The sequence below is a fragment of the Strix aluco genome, chromosome 4, assembly GCF_031877795.1.
Source record: "Strix aluco isolate bStrAlu1 chromosome 4, bStrAlu1.hap1, whole genome shotgun sequence".
Taxonomy (NCBI): domain Eukaryota; kingdom Metazoa; phylum Chordata; class Aves; order Strigiformes; family Strigidae; genus Strix; species Strix aluco.
Window position 1 is genome coordinate 92,978,133 of NC_133934.1, and position 19,428 is coordinate 92,997,560.

Sequence of the window (19,428 nt, forward strand, 5' to 3'; positions counted from 1 at the left end):
ATAAATGAGCTTGATCAGTTTTTCTTCCTCCCTGTTGAGAATGAGGAGGGGCCCTTGATTCTTTCTTTCTATGCCTTTTTTTGTATAAATCTTGAGGGTTAATGAAAAACACTGTTTAGCATCTCTCTTGCTGTTTAATCACTTGAGATGATTGTTGTTCAAATGCCACAAAGCAGTGTCGCCGGAGTTCTGTGGAAGTAGTATTCTCAGCAATGAACCGTAAGTACGTGAGGAAGAGGTGGCATTCAGTTTTGTCAGAAACAGTGTGACCTTTCCTGCAATATATACTTTAGTATCACTCTAGAAGAAACACCACTCTGTCCATTCCTTTGTCTTTTAAAAACTGTCCTGCAGAAGAAATGCTTTGAGCACATCAATAGTGCTTTCCTAACCATTCCATTAAGAGAAATACATAATAGATGCCTTATCCAGCAGTAATGGTAAAGTAATAACACAACTCTTTGGTAGTTTTTCCTACCTTTTGATATCAACACTTGTGTCCAAACTGAAGAGTAACATGAACGATCAATCCAATTGAGAGAGGCCAAATATATATTCAGTCCAGTATCAATTTTCTTTGAGTGCTTTATGAATCCTAGGAGGCCAAAAAGAAAATGGGAAATCCTTAAACTTGTGATTATTTTTTTCAAATGAGGCTCTTGAGACAGTAAGAAATTGAGAAACTTGATGGAAAAAATAATCAATTGTAATTACCATTATATTATCAAGCATATGCATTACATAAGAGAAATGCATAAGATTGTATAGATGAGAAAATATGATATTTTGCTTAATAAAGTAAACTAGCTCTGTTGGCAGGCAAAGGTGGAATCTCTAGTGACTGAAATTCCGTATCTCAATAGGGAAAAGTAGTATTAAGACTGTTCAACTAAGACGTCAGCAGTTACAATGCCTGTTAAAGATTTGGCAGGGTGAGGAGAGATTGCAAGACCACAGGTTGTGATAATGAAAATTATGATTACTCCCAAATGAATAGGGCAATTCTTGCTTTGAAACAAGAAGGGATTAATCTTTTAGCTTCAGAAATGACTGTTTCATGGAGCAGTTATTCAGGGAGCTTTTAGGAGGAGAAGCAGTTTTTCATCTGGACTTCAGGTATGCTTAGGAGGCCTTCAAAATTGCACAATATGACCATGGTCAAAATATATGTATACTTAGATTCTATATCTTTGCAAGAGCAATTAAGAAAAATTAGTCCATTATAGTAGTGTTCAATCTCAGGGAGATTAATGACAACATTGAGGAATTTAGTGTAGAAACAGCAAAAAGGGAACACACAACATGGATATTTTTTAAGGACAGTATGTTAAAGCTCAGAGCAAATGCGCAGGAAGGACTTTAAATGAGTGAAGAAGAGGATGTTGAAGAGACTGCTGGAAGACATCCTTCAAAAAGTTGAGCCTGTATCCAAATGAGGAGAACTAGGCATGGACTTAAGCGCTGCACAGTTGAATGTAAAACAGTCAAGAAGATTAAGAGGGTTTTGAGGAGAGTCTTGCAAAAAGCATCAAAACAAATAAATTGCTTTCAAATGCAGCACAGGTGAGAAGACTGCAGGAGAACTTACGGCCCAGAGGTGACTAAGGTGTAAGAGTGCAAAGAAGATAAGGCTATAGCAGAAAAAACTTAGTGACTTGTGTCTGCCAGAATGTGACAAAGAGAGGCTTTTTAAGCTGACAATTTCTCTTTAAGGGAGTTGAGCTGGCGGACATCCTGTACTGGAGTACTGTCCAGAGAGGTGTTAAAGCTGACTGATAAAATGAACAGTTACAAATTACCGGGATTTACAGTAACACCCAAGATTTGTACAGGAACATGAGAGAGCCAGCTGAGTTAATAGCTGTGCTGTGTAATATGTTGCTTAAAGCTGCCTTAATACCAAAGAAATGGAAGGCAGCAAACATGATGACAGGTCTTAAGAGCTTCCTAAGGATCAGCAAGTCTGATTTTCAGTTCTACTAAATGTAGAAACAGCAGTAAAGAGGGGGGAGCTGGTGGACATATGATTATATCTGGGGAAGTGTCAGCTTTTGTGGAAGGAAATAATACCCTGTGAAAAAAATTAAGATTCTTGAAGGAATTACTGAGTATGTGGACAAGGGGTAAGATTGCTTATACCATATTTGGATTTATAAAAACTTACAAAAAAATCTTATGTCAAAAGCTTTTAAAGAAAACAAATTGATGTGGGAAAAGAGGGCAAGTCTGTTTCCCCATCACTTAGTTAATTCTTAATTACTAAAGGAATAAATCAGTTTTCTTGGTGGGGAATTCTATGTTCAGTGTAATCATAAGTGATTTGAAAAAAGCCATAAATGGTTAGGTAACATTTGTTGATGATACCAAGTTATTCAGGATAAGAAAAATGAATCTATTGCGGAGAGCTGAGGAAAAGCTTTACTATACTGAATGATAAAACAGGTGAAGTGGAACGTAGTACCCATGGGAGAATTTAACATGTATGATGATGGGCTGTAAATTTTACTATTATGATTCAGTTAAAAGATATTGGAGTTACTGTGGGTAACTGAGCTCATTTTGTAAGAATTCAGAAAGGCAAGTAGCAAATTATAATTTAATAGGAAAGAAATAACGAAGAAAACAGGGAAGGCTGTGACTCTTCCAGATCTTTAAAACTTTTGTGATTTTGGTCATTCCAACATAAAAGGTTTAAATGGAATGAGATGGTACAGAAGCTGTCAAGGTCAATGAAACATATGAAATAGCTTCTGTTCAAGAGAATAACTAGATCAGGATTTAGCTAGATTAGGATTTTGGAGGCTGGAAAGAAGATGATTTAGGCAGGATGTAGTGGGAGCCTGTGAAATCATGGATGGCATGGAAGGAGCTAATAGGGAACATATGTTCATTCTTCCTTGTATTGAAAGAACTACAGGGAAGCAAATGAAATTACCAAGTGACAAGCTCAAAACAAACACATGGAAGTATTTTTTGGCAATGCATCATTAAATTTATGGAACTCACTACCACAGAACATCGTGGACAGTAAATGGGTTCAGAAGAGAATAAGACAGATCAGTGGAAGAAAAAACTGTCAGGTCACTAAGTATGAAGAAGCCGTCTCTGGCTCAGGTTTCCTAGAAACAGAGAATATTTTGAGGATTGTCATATACCCGGGGGAGAACAGTCATGGAATTATTTCCATAACTTCGTAGTTAATATTTCATATAACATCTTAAGAACAAGTTAATTCTAGAGAAATATTTTTCACTTATTTTTAAAAATCACAACCCACCAAACAGCACTCCTTCACATTCTTGAGAGTTTCACTGTATTCTGGTTTGAAATTTGCTAAATTAGTTAGAAGATTTATGTTAATGTTTTTTGGATTGTTCCCAGTTTCCAGAGTGAATATGATTTTTGCCTAAAAGGCAAAAATGGCATCTTATTTCAGTCTTATTAACAAAAGGAGTTAAAACAAGGCATTTACCAGCTTGGCAGCCATGATGAACTTGTCCAGAAAACTGCAGTTTCTTCAGTGTACCAGACTGACCCTGATAGGTTCAGGTACTTTCTTGTCGCTTTAAAAAGAATGTGTTAAAGTCAAACACCTGTTCTCTTTTCTGTTTTCTTCCTGGTAGTTATGGTGTGCTGCTTTGGGAACTGCTAACAGGAGAAGTACCATTCCGAGGAATTGATGGTCTTGCGGTAGCATACGGTGTTGCCATGAATAAACTTGCCCTTCCAATCCCTTCCACGTGTCCAGAGCCTTTTGCCAAACTCATGGAAGGTAAGCCAGCTGTGGTGCGAGTATGGCTTGTGCCGTTTCTCGAGTGCTGTTGAGCATTGCCTCCTTGTGTTGGTTTTAATACCTAGGAGCACAGATTTCTCAAATGGCTTTATTCAGTGGTGCAAGTTGTTACAGGAGCTAGGCTTGGCTGTTAGTGTGCGGTGATAGTTACTCTTAGAAGAGTAGTATGTGAAAGAAATTTCCCTGCCATTTTTTATCTACTGGCTTTACAGGAAAATGGGGGCTATTGTTGTCATCATCTAGCTTGTTTTCTAGTAGTGAAAACTCACCAACACCAAAGACTTCACATTTTGGTGTAGTTTGAAGTCTTCGACTTGGTTTGAAATTCATAGCTTGAACGTCTTGCTAGGCAGTGTCAGATTGATTTGGAATGAAACTTTATCCTACTGACATTTCAGGGAGGGGGTTTAAATGTGGCTTTGACATTTGAAAACAACCCAAATTTTCAGTCAGAATGATGTGATTTTCTGCTTTGTGTGTGTTCATGCCCAAGGTGGGCTACATATAGACGAAAGAAATAAAGGAGTTTGTCATCAGAGCTGCTGTAGTTATTAAAAAGGATTCTGTGAGGTAGCTTTTGGGGTGTACCTATGTGACCTGCTCTGCTGACTATTGCAACTACTCATGTATCTTCTGAGCTTCAGTTGTCCCTCCCTCCCTCCCTCCCTCCCTCCTTCCTTCCCTCCCTCTCCCAGTAGCACCTTCAGTGTTTTTTCCAGTGCCCTCTTCCTAAGGATTTCCAAGTGTTTATATGTAATAAACATTTTTGTACCTATCTGTCAGAAAGAAAAACTGAGGTAAAGAGAAATCAAACATGTTTTGTAGTCTCAGTGAGCAAAGAATGTGTCTGAACCTAGAACTGATACTCTGTGGCCTCTGGTGGTGTTTTTAGCCCCAGGAAAGAAATTTGATTAATGCAAGCAAATTTCTGATGGATTTCTCTGCTTTTAGAATAGTTTTGCATTCCTCTGGTCTTTTCTGTAGGTTACAAGCTACAGTTAAGGTAGAAAACTTCATGTACTGTTGTGCTAAAAAAGAAGTATTCTACTGGATAGTAAGCAACAGAGTTGCAGGTATAGTAGCTTGGAAGCAATGTAAAGCAAGAAACTGCATCTGAAACAGTTAATGGAACTACCAGTTTACTGTTGTGTCAGGGCAGTTTATTTTAACATGGTTCCCTAAAACAAGGACCTTGGATTTCTTAAATGTAAGTGAGGCATCTGCTGCTGGGGTTAAAAATAAAGCCCTCTATAGGGTAAGTCAGGTAGAGGTGAATGGCCTGCGCTTGAACCCAGCAGTGCAGGGGTGAGCACCCACATGGCTTTGGAACGCTTGGCTTTGCCATGTGCAGGGGGAAGAAGAGAACAAGAAAACAATTACTTTCTGCCCCTTCACCAAAACTGTTTTTCAAACAGGCTGTTTCCCATCTCGGGTGAACTCTTGTTCCCCTAATGTTGCTGCTTTTACTTTTGAATTACTGCCCTGGTGGTCTTCACTGAGACGACAAAGCTGAACTTTCCCTCTTTACAGAAAAGACGTGTATGTTACAACTGTCCTCATTAGTGCAAATAATGGCAGATTCAGGCCTGGGAAAATAAAAGCCACGGGCCACCTGCATAGTTATCCTGTTCACTCATTCATGCATTTGGCTGGCTGCAGCGTTTTGTTTTACTTCGGGTCATGTTTGCTTTGCCATGGTTAAAACCTGGTGTAAAGAGGCAGGGATTATGGCCCTGACAGTCCAGCTGTATCACCCGTTGCTACTAATTGGTCAGCAGCAGGGGACCTTCAGAGCCCCCTTTAACATCCTCAGCTCTCTATTTCGATAAGAGAAGCAATTTGAAATCCATAAACACAAATGTGTTCCAGCTTATCCCTCCTGGAACCTGATCAGATGCTTAAATACCAGTGTCTTGATACCAGCAATTTTGAAACCAAAGCTCCCAAATGCAAAATCTCAGTAACACTGAAATCAAAGACCTGCAAAACCAAGCCTCAGCAGTTGCACAGGTTTTTGTGAAGTGTTATTTTTAATTACAGCTGCTCCTAGGTGTATTTCAATGCACAAAACTAATGAATGAATTTAGGACATAACCAAAATTTTTAAGGAATGTTTTCTTTTTTCCAACTGTAAGATCTAGGAAACTTTAGAACATTTTCGTAACTCTTGCCTCATACTGCAGTAACGTGTCTTGAATCCAGTGACCATTTAGAACAGTGATAGCATGAGCATATTGAGAGAGACCTGTGTGCCAGTCTTTTCCACTCGTGCCCAAAAGCTGTATTCTCTAGAAATATGCTTGAATGCTAAGTTTTTCTGCTTGGGTCTTTTCAAATTTTGGCATGCAGGAGTCTAGCAGTACTAAAGAGGATAAGGATACTTGTTGAACAAGAACCTGTATAAATGAGCCGGTATGGGACAATATAGAATGAGAAAGTGATGTTTTCTGCAGGAGTAAAAATAAGGGTGAAGTAAAAGGGAGGACTGAAAGAGTAAGAATTTCCTATTCAAAAGTGTTGTTAAGTCAAACATTTTTACTTAATGGCTTTTTAAAAACATGTTCTTAATGATTTTGTAGCTTGAGATGTTACTTCATACCATTTTCTACTTCCGTTTCTCTTTTCAATGTTCAGTTCCTATCACTGTAAAAGCAGTGTGTTTTTGTACTCTTGCTAGTTGAGTTGCCTCATGTGGTAAGATGGGTATGTTAAATTCTGCATTTTGAGCTTTGTAATTGGGTAAGTCATTGCATTAGATTGTAAACGAAAAGGCTTGTTTGTCTGTTGTTTCTCATAAAAGCAAAAGAAACAAGCCCAATCAAACAGTTTTCTCTCTAATAACAAAAAAGAACCCATAATAATAAGAAAACTCCAAATGTGCTATTTGATGTCATTATTTACTTGAATCTCCTATTTTCACTCAAGTTATGCTCAGGCTGCTTTGCATGAGAGATTTTCAGTTCTGTGGTAGATTCATAATGACTCAGCTTAGTATTGGAGTTTAGCATTAGAAAGAACTCTGATAGGTATCTTTCTGCAGTATGGCTGTTAACTCTGCAGTGTAAGTGTGAGAAAAGAACTGTTTACAACAGTCTTGCATAGTATCTCCACTCTGTGAGCTCATACAACTTAAAATATTTCAGGAAATTATTTACGATTTTTAATATATTCCTGAAAATGTAACTTTCTGTAAAATAAGAAAAACCTGTATTTTATGTGGCATATTACTGCAACAGAACCTAGAGACCAGGTAGTTCAGGATCTTAAGTGATGTTGGATATGGTATAAGCATGAAAACGTGAATTCCATACTTATGATCAGACAGTAGTCAAATGCAAGTGGGAAATGGGAAAGATGGGGTAACACAGATAGTGTGCATGCCACTCTTAGCCACTGGGGATCAGTAAAGTACTACTCATCCTCTCAAACCTCCATACTAAAAGATGCTTAACAGTTGCTTGTCTTTGTCCTGTTCTAGATTGTTGGAACCCTGACCCACACTCACGACCTTCCTTTACCAGTATCTTAGACCATCTCACTGCCATAGAAGAGTCTGGTTTCTTTGAAATGCCCAAAGATTCCTTCCACTCCCTGCAGGAAGACTGGAAACAAGAGATTCAAGAGATGTTTGATCAGCTCAGAGCCAAAGAAAAGGTAAATAGAGAAAAACACTCCATTCTTGTGCTCTCTGGATTATAATTTTCCCATTTCATAATGCAAGCAGGGATCATCAGGTTTAGTGCATACCAGAGTTAATTTTGTGTGCGCTTTACTGGAGCTTGTAATAAGTCCTTAACCAATGGCAGGTTATGATGTACACAAGGGCAGAATCATGCATAAAATAAACATCTGCATCCTGAGCTGCTACTCTTTCTAATATTGTAGTGACCTTCCATTATACACTGTGCAAACTGCTGTGATGAGTTATCTTCATTGTTTAATGCACCTGATAACTAGCATCTTAATTGAGAAACCCAATTATAACTGTTAACAGTAAAAGTAGGAGGGGTAGTTTCAGCATATATGCTCTAGCAAACGTTGCAGCTTTGGTTCTGGGAGGTTTGTGTTTTCCAGGTTTTGAGCACAGCCAAAGTGGATAGACTATAATAAACACAAGTGCTACGAGGGAAATGGTCCAATAACTATTACAAATGAAGTCCATCCAGGTAGAGAGCAGGAAACAAAAATGCTAGCAGGAATAAAAGGAATTGTGACCATCAGCCTAAAGGAGTAGAAGTGAAAAAGCTGAAGTTTTCTTCAAGCATACTTGCAGAAAGCACAGCTTGCTGCATTCATGTTAAGGTCCTTATAGAGACTGTCTTTACAGTTGGTACGAAATACTGCAGTGGAATCACTAAAGCAATAATATTTTTCTAATTTCATGGTCTCTTGCCTAAAAATAAATTCATAATAAGCAGTCAATTTGGGCTCAGAAGTTGAGTTTAGTAGGCAGAGAGAAAGGAAGGAAAACCTTGGAGTAGGGGAGAGAAGTCCTACAACAATACTTAAAACATTTTTATTCACATATTAGAGTAGCTTTTGGGAAAAATAAAATAGCTAATAGGCATTTCCCTGCTGCTGTTGTCCTGTGGCATAACTGTGTTGGAACAGTGTTTGAAAACCAGAAACTTCAACAGACAAACAGAAGACAAAGCAGTAGTAGCTAGACTGCCCTCAAGTTTTGAGTACTGCATTCCTCTGTAGCAATGTTGAAAGAATCTTATATCCTATTCACCTCATGATTGACATGCGCCAAACCTCTGTGGTGATGGGACAGGTAACAATGATGATTAAAAAAAAAAAAAATTAAACTAAAATCTATCTGATAATCTGAAGTTTAACTTGAATTCTTCAGTTTTTACCTTCTGCAGTGGAATTAGCCAGCTGGAGATAATTATTCTGAGTGCTGAATTATTTCGTCCTTGTGGTGAGAGGAGAGGAATGCAGTGAGAAGACATTTTGAGATCTCAAGGACAATTTCAGTTGATTCATTTTGTCAACAAGGGAAAGATTGAAGAGTTTGCCTTATACATCTTCATGCCTAAGGAGCAGCCATGCTTGGTGGAAAATGATGGGCATGACCTCCTGATGATGTTCTCTTCATTCATTTTTACATTAAAGCCTCGTTTTTTGCTATTTTATGATGCATGAGATGGCAAGGTTATTTTTAAACAGTTTAAGTCACTAAGTTAACATAAGTACTTACTGAACAGAAAAGCAAGGATTAATTCTTTCCAGTGTTATGAATAAATCTTCCAAAATGGGTTCCCATATGCATGGTACTCTCCAATGGCTCTTGTAACATGTTCATGTCAAATATCCAGCATATTTTCTTATGACACTGAATTAGGATGCAGTGCTTTTTCACAGAATGGTTGAAGTTGGAGGGACCTCTGGAATCATCTGACCCAACAACCCCCCCTGATCAAGCAGGGCCCCCTAGAGCTGGTTGCCCAGGACCATGTCCAGGCAGCTTTTGCAGATCTTCAGGGAGGGTGACTCCACAACCTCCCTGGGCAACCTGTGTCAGTGCTCAGTAACACTCACAGTAAAAAAGTGCTCAGAGAGCATCTCTTGTGTTTTGGTGTGTGCCCACTGCCTCTTGTCCTGTCAGTGGGAGTCACTGAACAGAGCCTGCTCCAGCCTCTTTGCACCCTTGCTTCAGTTTTTTATATACACTGATAAAATCCCTCTCCCCCCCGACCCAAGTCTTCTTTACTCGAATAGAGAGTCCCATCTCTCTCAGCCCTTCCTCACAGGAGAGATGCTTCAGTCTCTAGTCATCTTCATGGCCCTTTGTTGGACTCTCTCCAGTATGTCCATGTCTTTATTGTACTGGAGAGCCCGGAACTGGACACAGGATTCCAGGTGTGGCCTCACAAGTGCTGATGTCCAAATTTTAATGCTTATATGAAGGACCTTGAATGGAAAGCATAGAAGTTCTTGAGGATTGTTTTAGGTTTTTGGCTCTCAGCTGGGCCTTTAAACAGTGGCACTAGCAGTGCTGTGAGCACAAGTCATTTCTGCTGTACCTTCAGAATAGGTCACATTAGCCTTAACCCACAGGTCACAAGGTAGCTTTTAATTTCTCCTTTCTTACCTCCCTGCAGGAGCTGCGCACATGGGAAGAAGAGCTGACTCGTGCTGCTGTTGAACAGAAGAACCATGAGGAGCTGCTACGAAGGCGGGAACAGGAGCTGGCAGAACGTGAGATTGATATCCTGGAAAGGGAGCTCAACATCATCATCCACCAGCTGTGTCAGGAGAAGCCTCGGGTGAAGAAACGCATGGGGAAGTTCAAGAGGAACAGGCTGAAGTTAAAAGATGGCAATCATATCAGCCTGCCTTCAGGTTGGTGACATGTTAGGCTGTGTCAGGTGAAATGGGAGGAAGAGGTGAACCTATCACTTTGGTAGCTTCTTTCTACTGGTAGGCATTAGAAAGTATTGGGTGTACTTTGGGAAAAACATGTGTCTTTGGGATCAAGAAACTAAATTTGATGTTCTTGTGGCTAGCATTTCCCAAACTTCCAGGTATGAAGGCCAAAAGTAAATCTGAGTTGTTACGTCAATGACTGTGTATGGTTCGTGGTAAAAATGTTGGTGTTGGTGCATACTCAAAATGATCAGTTTAATAAAGGATGTACATAAAAAATGATAGCAGTTCTTGCTTTAGGAATATTTTACATAGTGCTGCAGCAGAAACCATAATCTACTGGATTTCTTGGTACGAGAATCTAAAAATTATCAAAAATATGTTGATAGCTGTGAGACTGCAGCCCTACATTGCTAGTTCATATGTAAACTCATATTAACACACAAGTGACCTTAATACCACCCCTCTGGAAGAAATGTTAAATATTGGTGACGTGTCAGAAGAGTCACTCTGAAGAGTGAAGATAGTGATCTTCAGAAATATTGAATCCTTAACATTTCTGCTGTGGATTCTGTATGGGGATTCAAATTTGTAAAAGAATAAAAGTGTGGGTTTTGTATATCACTTAAGGCTCATCATTGCCTCAAGGATAATGGCTTACACTATATTCTTTGTTTTCTGAGAGAGATTTGCTGTTCAGAAGAGCAGTGATGATAAAGTGCATGTTAACTGTGCTTTTCTTTAGGTCTGTAAACACCTATTGCTGGTGGTTTTGTTTAGCTTAAACTGAGAGTTAAGGTGCAAGGAATTTATACAGGGATATCCTTTGGCATAAATGTCAGTCAGCACATGGGGATCTATAGGCGTATGTGTCTCACACATACACTAAGAAGATATATGTTTGTGTGAGCAAGCACATGTCTTTGAAGTAACTACTTGTACATTGGGGGGACAGCAATTAGCTGTAAAACTTCATTTCTACACAGATCCTGTAAATTACGCTCTTTGAAACTTAACCATAAATTATTATTTATTATTTCTTATATTGAAAGAAGACTTTTAACTGTGTCTTTATGCTTTTGTTTTGATTTTTTTTTTTCTTTTGGTAAACAGATTTCCAGCATAAATTCACTGTGCAGGCTTCTCCAACGATGGATAAAAGGAAAAGCTTGATCAGTAGCTGCTCCAGCCCTCCTGCAAGTCCTACCATTATTCCCAGACTCAGGGCCATACAGTGTAAGGAGCTCAATGTAGTATTGAATTTGGGAAATGTGCAGTCTGTCAGCGCGGTAAGATGCCAAGATTCCATATCTAGGACAGGACTGTAAAAAAAAAAAAAGTTCCTAAAATTATTGCCTTGTGCCCTGCATGTACGCAATTAGAGAGAAAAATGGAGCGTGGTGGTGGTGGGGGGCCAAAATCACCTTTGGAGTCCAAACCTTACTTGCCAAGTTACTTGAAATATTGCTGTTTTATTGTATCGAAAATACATTCCTTAGGTGTACAGGTTAACTTCTAAAAATACTAATTTGTGGAACAGATCTGTGAAACGTTATTGAAATGGATTAAATTACTGTTGGAAGGAAAGAAAAACAAGTGTGCTTGTAATGAAAATAGCATTTCCATAATAAAACAGAATTAGTCAGGCAAGCATGTATTAGAAGTATGAAAGGGATGTTAATGTGTAGTGTTTGTATTGGATATCATGATACTTGTGTGTCTGGTATCAAACTGGTGGTTCTAACAGAGAAACCAGTGATGGAATAAAGCTGTAAAGCCTCTGTACTGATTTTGAAGGGACCTGGTGGTTAGATCTGTTGATAAGTATTCAGAATTATGGGAAAGAAGTCTGAATGGATGTTTTCATTACTATTCCTGTTCTGGCCGATGTTTTATTCTTTCTGTTTCTGTGTAACCAATTCTTTAATTTGTATATCTGTTTGGTTTTTTTCCCATTTTCCGTTGTTCTTCCCACTTGTGAAGTGACTCCTGCTGAAAGCAGCAAAACATGGGGACGAAGCTCAGTCCTTCCCAAGGAGGAAGGAGAGGAAGAAGAGAAGCGAGGCCAGAAGAAAAAGGGACGCACTTGGGGACCGAGCTCACTTTGTCACAAGGAGCTAGGTGCAGGAGAAGATGGGTAAGAGGGGGCCTGGAACCAGTCTGGTTTCCAGGTTCTAAAGCTGGTTATGAGCTGGCTCACAGGAGATTTGCCTGTCCTCTGGCAAACACTTTTCTGCTTCCAAACTTATGTGCTTTACCAGAGATGTTAGAGATTCAGAGCAGATTACGAGACTGCATTGCATTCAGTCCCTTGCTAGAGGTCCAGCACTGACTGATGCTTTCACTGTCTGCTATTACCTTCTTATGTGTATCTGTAAGCAGTAGAACTTCTTAGCTGTGCAGAACTGTTTCTCTAGTAGCTTTTCTGTATTTTCAGGCTCAGCTTTCTGTAGTGTCATATCACAGCTAAAACTACTTATCTTTTACAATTCTCAGCTGTGCCTTTTCTTGTCTTAAATGCTTTTATTTAAAAAGCATCTACGAGGGCCAGGCAAATATCTTCTCTTCAGGCTTTTGAAAAGGACACGTACCTTGAGTACATCCTGAAAGCAATTTTTGCAGATACAGGTTGTACCTCTGTTTCTATAGATTCTTGTTCTGTGTCTTCTTTTTGTGTGTGTGTGTGAATTATTTATACCAAGACACTAATGGATCATTGCCAAAATGCTGCTTTAAGCATAGGAGTATTTTGGTCTTCTAAGAGGTTTAAATGCCTTGCAATTTTTAGTGGCGTTTGAAGCTTTTTCCCGTGCTAAACTGATAGTTTGACTTGCCATATTTTTTAGCAGGGAAAATAAAATAACTGGTTATATTTTATCTTTAATACTCTGTGCTCAGGTGTGAAATTCCTGGAAAATAGATGTTGACATAATGCATCACTATTGCAGTCCTCTGCAAGAGGGCCTGGATCTAAGTGTTCTAATGATGTTATAATATGTTCTCCCTCAAAGGTACTGTTGACATGTTAACAGGGCAATGTAGAGGAAGCTTCTTCGACTGCTGCCTCTGCTTTACCTATTCTATAGATGACATAGAACATTCTACAGACTAAAACAGATGTCATGCTTTACAGTTGTTAATTATATTAAAGAGCAGGAGATAACTGAAGCTGGTAGAAAAACACTTCTACCTTGAAAGAGCTTAGAATTCTGGGAATAAAGCTCTTCGGTTTTCTGTTCATTACTGTACAGTCTGAAGCACTGAATTGCTTTTGGGCACAGACAGCCAGAAAGGAGTTGCTTGCTAACCATGATTGCTCTCAAAACTATCCTTTCTACAAATGAGATGTGCTATAGTATTCATCACCTTTTCCAGGGAGACTCAATACAGCTATGGCATTTTGCAGAGTATCTGAAACATGATAGTTTTGCTGAGAGGGCTGTGTGGTTAACATACAATGAACTACTGCTTCTTGTTGAGATCATGCCAGGCTGCAGACTTGAATTTAAAGGGAGCAGAGTTGCACTAAATGTTAGTGACTCAAAAGATAAAAGTGCTTGCTATTTTTAGTATTTTTTTAATTCTAATTTTAGAGGGTAGGGTGATAAAAATTGGGGTGAAGAGCTAAACTTAGGATAGAAAAGTCCAGTTCAAGTCTTCTCCTTGACACTGTTCTGGTAGCGGCAGTGCTGCTATTCCAGCTGCTTACACAACTCTGTGATCAAGGGATCTTCATCTTTTTTAATCACTTTCCATGTGTTCTCCACAGGAGGTAATTCCACATTTGCGCAAGAATTACATTGTGGGAATAGCAGTAAAATTCTCTAGCATGAGTAAACTGACCTATAATTAACATCAAGTAAAGGCAGTCATGAAAAAATTATACTGTGATTATTCACCCTTCTGCATTTATCTCTGAGCATAAGGACTATGCACAGCAGCAGAAGGTTGCTGTGCTGAATTGCAGAGACTGGATGAAGCTTTATGTTGGACTAGTGGTGTGACAGTTCAGTTGTGATATTATGGTATATTCTCAAGGACATATGGTGAAGTCTTAATTGTCTTTAAACTTGTCATTGATCAGTCTCAGACTGTTACTATAGCATGGGCGATCTTTACCCTGTTTTAAGTTTTCACACTGGTGGTGTTACTGATTTTACAGAAGGTGATGCTGGATGTGGGGTAGTCACAGTTCTTTAGTAGTTATCTCTTAAAGTCTTGCAAGCTAAATAGGGGTGAGCCTGGGAACAGACACTTCTTATTCATGACAGTATTGTATTAATGCCTCAACATAGTGTTACAGAATGGTATTGACACCAGAGATGCGGTCTTACAGTTGCAGGGAAGTTTTTTACAATTTGCTGAGCAAATAATCCATGTCACCTTATTACTCCTAAAGAGAAGTGCTTTTGACTTCCCAATAGAAAAAGGCAACAGGGAAGTAACTCAACCATAATACAACAAACAGAGTAATAGCCTTCCTGTTATTTGATCTAAATAGATTACAAGTAAGAAGTCTTCAGGTTCCTGAATTGTCATGCTGGTGACTGAAATAAATAGTTTTGCTGCTAGTGCTTTCAAATTATTCTAGTTGCTCTTTCCTTGGAGCAGTAACAGATAATACTGCTGTAGTAGGAACCGTACTCTAAATCAGCATGTTTTGAATTGTTTTCAAATGCATGCTACTGGCTAATTGAGAGGATGCGCAGCTATCCTCTGCACAGGTCTTTGGGATCTGCTTGCAATTTGAGGGAGAGAGAGAGAAGGAGCAAAAAATAAAAGGGAAGGATGAAGATTTTATAACCTTGAGGCAAATGTAGCAGGCCTTGAAATTATTCTGGTAGCTATTTATCTTTCTGTTCAGATTGAGCTGTGCTTTGTCAGTAACGGCAAATCTTCAGTCTGTTTTTCGCAAGGGAAGCTTGCTCTGAGAAGTCATAAGGAAGCAAACTAAGTTGATGTGTCCTGCTGTACAATAATGGGCAATTCCCAAGACCCTTTAGGTAACTATGACTATAAAGTGAAAGCTAAACTGAAGATTACTGCTGCCTATCACTTACAACTTTGCTATCTCTGCATATAGAGAACAGAGCATGTGTTCTCCCAGCTCCATGGAAATCACCCCTTCTTTGATAGTTGTCTACCCATATTGTAAGAGCTTTGATATTTACTTTTGGAGGTGATCACACTGCTAACGTGGGTTGTTTTCACTCAGCACCTTTCCTTTAATATGCTGCTCTATTTATAGTATTTATCTTAACTATGCATGTTGGACACACGGATAATTTAGATAAAATATACGTTATTTGGTGGGTTGTGTTACATAGCTGAGTATAGTATGGAGTAAATCAGAACAGACCCACACACTGAATTGCATCTCTGTTGTAAAACCATGTGGTTGTCTGTCTTGACAAGTAGGATTCAGTACTGTGCTGTCTGGATTCCATTCATAGCAGGGCACTGCATGTGCCCGAATGGTTAATGGGGGCGAAAATTATGGACTTCTGAAAAAGTTGAGAACTGCACAGAATACTCTTAGTGTAATGCCTATAGCACAGTCATCAACCAACTGAACATGTGCTGAATCAAGTTTAGACCTTGTGACCTTGCTATAGCAATATAGTTTGGTGACAAGTAGGGCATCCCAGTTAGGTTGAGAATAGAGGAAAAATACATACCACAGTCAAAAAACCTGGTATGATATAGTAAAACTCTGAAATCCTGCAATGAAAGCCATCTTAGAAATGCAGAGTGATTCTGTTGGAAAATAAGAATTATGAGAGATAACTTCTATATACTCATATCCGCCTTTCTCTGTAAGGGAAGGATTGTAATGAATTATGCATCTTATCAAAGAACAATGCAAGTTAGTAAGGGAGCTAGAAGAGGTCTCATCTCCTAAGTTTTCTGTTCTTTCCGTAACAAGTCAATGCTTTTCTGTGTCCAGCTGAGATCATTCAGAGAATCCACAGATCTTTTTATTCCTTTCATTCAATCCCTGTCTATCCTAAGTGATTGTTAGGTTTTCATCAACACTAGGATGTGTTCCGTGCTGGAATTTCGAGAAAGGCACCAGAAATCTCCCAGTTCAGACTGTATTGATAACTGAACAATAGAACTTTGCTGAGTATTGATAGGTCAGAAAGTTGTGCTGCTTACTAAAGTTGTTTCTGATGTTATGAAAGCACTGCAGGGAAGAAATAGGATGATGCTAGTGAATATCTATGAACAGGGGCTACTAAGCTCAGATGCCTTGGTGACACACTTTTAAATGCAGGTGATACCAAAGTAGGGATTTGGTTTTGGGTTTTTCACTTGTTTGGTTTTGTGGGGTTTGGGTTTTTTTGTCTGTCAGTAAAAGAAATAATGACATGATTTATGATTTTAGTTACCTACTTTCTCATAATCTAGAATTTATGCTTTTAACTGTCTGTACTTCAATGCAGTGTCTTCTTTAGAGGAGAAATATGGGGATTTATAATATAGAGGCATAACTTTGCTCTTAGAATGACTTTAGCATATTGTTGTCCCAGTGAGTGATCTTTGACCTTCATTCATTGTTTGTATTTCACATGGAAATGTTTTTGGAGGTATTTTTCCCTTCCTCCTGCTGAGCACTCTTATTTTTTACCTGCCATGGTAGATTTGCCTCGGTTTAAAAAGAAAATGTTTCATCTGATTTTTGTAGTGGTGTTTTCTATTATTCTAGAATCATAGCTGTTGGTTATCAGCAGAGGTCTTTTAACTACCATGGTGTAACAAATGAGGGAGGGACTTTTTGACTTTTTTTGTATTTTAAGGTGCTGTGAGGATATTGCAAAATGTCTTGCTTTGGGAGGACTTCAAATCTGTGTAATTAAGATGGATACATGCGTACCCTATGTAAAGTGATAGAGAATATAGAAGGGGGGAATGAAAAGCAGTTGTGAGCATGGTACATTTTCTCCCATCTTTCTACTATTTCAGTCTGAAAGCTCTGGTAGAAGGATACAAACAGTGGTCATCCAGTGCACCAAACCTTGGGAAGATCCAGAGAACTGCACCTGCTTTTCCGGGATTCACCAGCTTAGCAGAGATGGGTAAAGGAATTCCCTGGAAATTAATATTCTCAGCTCCACTGCTACTCACATTTGAATGAACCTCTTCTTTCCTGACCTTCACGTGGTACCTTACAGCAATGTTTTCATTCTGGTGGTATCCATTTTTCTTTTATTATTTGTGGTGAAGGAACTACTTTCTCCTGGATTTTCTTTTTGTTCACCTCTATGCTTATCGGTCAAGCTAACAAGCTTCTCTTAATTCCCCTCTAACTCCATGCTACCTCTCAGCTCCTTTCCTGTTAATGATGGTTACACCTTCACTTGCAAGGAGAGATCCTTATAATTTTCCTACCTTTTGCTTCTCGCTCCCAAACATATATATTTACTCTAGAAGTGACTGAAGTGTAGACTGGTTCTGAAACGCTGTTCTGCAGTTGATCCCAAATAGACTAATGTGTCACTAATTTTTTCCACTTTGATAGTGTTTCCAGTCACTTGTCTCAGCCTATCTGCTTTGGAGACAATAGCTTGTGAGTATTTGGCAGTTGGTGAATGATGCTTGCGATATGGACAGTTGCAGCATTTGAGGAGAAGCTAATTTTATGTGTATTTGTAAGACAGTGAAATTTTCCAGTGAAAATGTTACATCCATACAAAGTCTGTTTTAATTTGCTTTCCAGATGATGAAGACAGTGAATGTCTTAATGGAGAGGGCAAAGTGCACCCTTCACCTGGGCACAATCAGTCATACCTCTGCATCCCATTTCAGAAGAATGAGGACTGGGATGGCCCTTCTAGTGATGCCAATGAGGAGTCCACCCCTGTGAACTCTGCTACTAGTACCCCGCAGCTGACACCCACCAACAGCCTCAAACGTAGTGGCTCCCACCACAAGCGATGTGAGGTTGCATTGCTTGGCTGTGGAGCAGTGCTGGCTGCTGCAGGCCTGGGTTTTGATCTGTTAGAAGCAGGGAAGTGTCAGCTGCTGATTGAGGAGGAGCCAGAGGCACCCAAGGAAGAGAAGAAGAAGCGTGACAGCATTTTCCAGCGAGCTGGACGCCCACGCAGGAGCACTAGTCCACCTTCCCGAAAGATCTTCAAGAAAGAGGATCCCATGTTGTTGCTAGGCGAGCCATCCACATCCCTCACCCTTCTTTCCCTGTCTTCCATTTCCGAATGTAATTCCACCCGGTCCCTGCTGCGCTCAGACAGTGATGAGATTGTGGTGTATGAAATGCCTGTCAGCCCAGTGACAGTCAAGGCTCCCTTGCCAGCCATTACCAACCCACTAGTCAATGTCCAGATCGAGAGGTTCAAACAAGACCCCAACCAGTCCCTGACTCCCACACATGTGACGGTCTCTTCCCACACCCAGCAAAGTGGGCACAGGCGCACACCTTCTGATGGGGCCATCAAAGGGAGTGGACTAGTTGTGAATGGGTGCCCAACCAGTGGATGCCCTTCCAGTAGCTGTTTAACTGGAGCACTGGGAGCAGGTAGGTTTTCAGCCATCTTCCTTTTTCTCTTCAGAATAAAGACCCAAACAGTATAATTACCTGTTAGGAAGTAAATATGTTGCTTATACAGCATCCATTGTGATGGCCAGCCCACAAGAAGATCTTATGGATGCTCTCTTGACACAAATAATGAACAGAATAATGCAGTAACGGTCTCTGTTCCAGAATATCTGCGCTAGGGAACTCTCTCTGCTCCCCTGTGCTGTGAGGCAGACCATAGTATTGTTTCTTAGACAAGGATGGTACCAAAGTACAAATATTGCGCATTTTTAGTGGTTCCTTGGGGTTCTATCTCCACTGCTTTTATACACTTGTTTGTATTGCTGTTAAATTTCAGAGTAAATTCTGATCTTAAGGCAGTGAAAACTGGATCTCTAAACAGTTTGGGACTGTGCCACTGTTGCTGTTATTCCTTTGCAGGCAAGGGCGACCTTCCTGGGTAGGTAGTGTTCTCGCTGTTGCAGTCTTTAGGAGTGGCTGTGACTTGATAACTTAAAAAATGCTTTTCTGTTTTCTTGCCCTAGTAATTCAGAGGGGGAAAAAAAGCACTAGAATAATAAATTAAAATGTGATTCAATCAGACTTTTCCCAATGGTAAAACAAGATGTGAGGTTGTCTGTTGAATGGCAGTCTGCAGTAAAATGTGGGTTAGTGCAGCAGAGAATACTCATTAAAATGGTATTCATGAAAATTTAAAAGTTAT

The 19,428-nt window shown here is 39.5% G+C and overlaps 1 protein-coding gene across 7 annotated transcripts in view; it reads left to right on the top strand.

Annotated features, from left to right (window-relative positions):
* MAP3K9 (mitogen-activated protein kinase kinase kinase 9) overlaps positions 1-19,428 on the top strand; it is a 63,879-nt gene that overhangs the window by 33,049 nt on the left and 11,402 nt on the right. For all 7 annotated transcript variants that reach the window (XR_012623264.1, XM_074824316.1, XM_074824311.1 and 4 more), the window contains 7 exons: positions 3,624-3,772; positions 7,272-7,447; positions 9,904-10,144; positions 11,282-11,404; positions 12,152-12,305; positions 17,135-17,247; positions 17,889-18,704. Coding sequence is in view for 6 of the 7 variants with exons in the window: in XM_074824316.1 (XP_074680417.1) it covers positions 3,624-3,772; positions 7,272-7,447; positions 9,904-10,144; positions 11,282-11,404; positions 12,152-12,305; positions 17,135-17,247; positions 17,889-18,704 (1,772 nt within the window). In the remaining variant the exon portion in view is untranslated. The remainder of the gene's footprint in view (positions 1-3,623; positions 3,773-7,271; positions 7,448-9,903; positions 10,145-11,281; positions 11,405-12,151; positions 12,306-17,134; positions 17,248-17,888; positions 18,705-19,428) is intronic.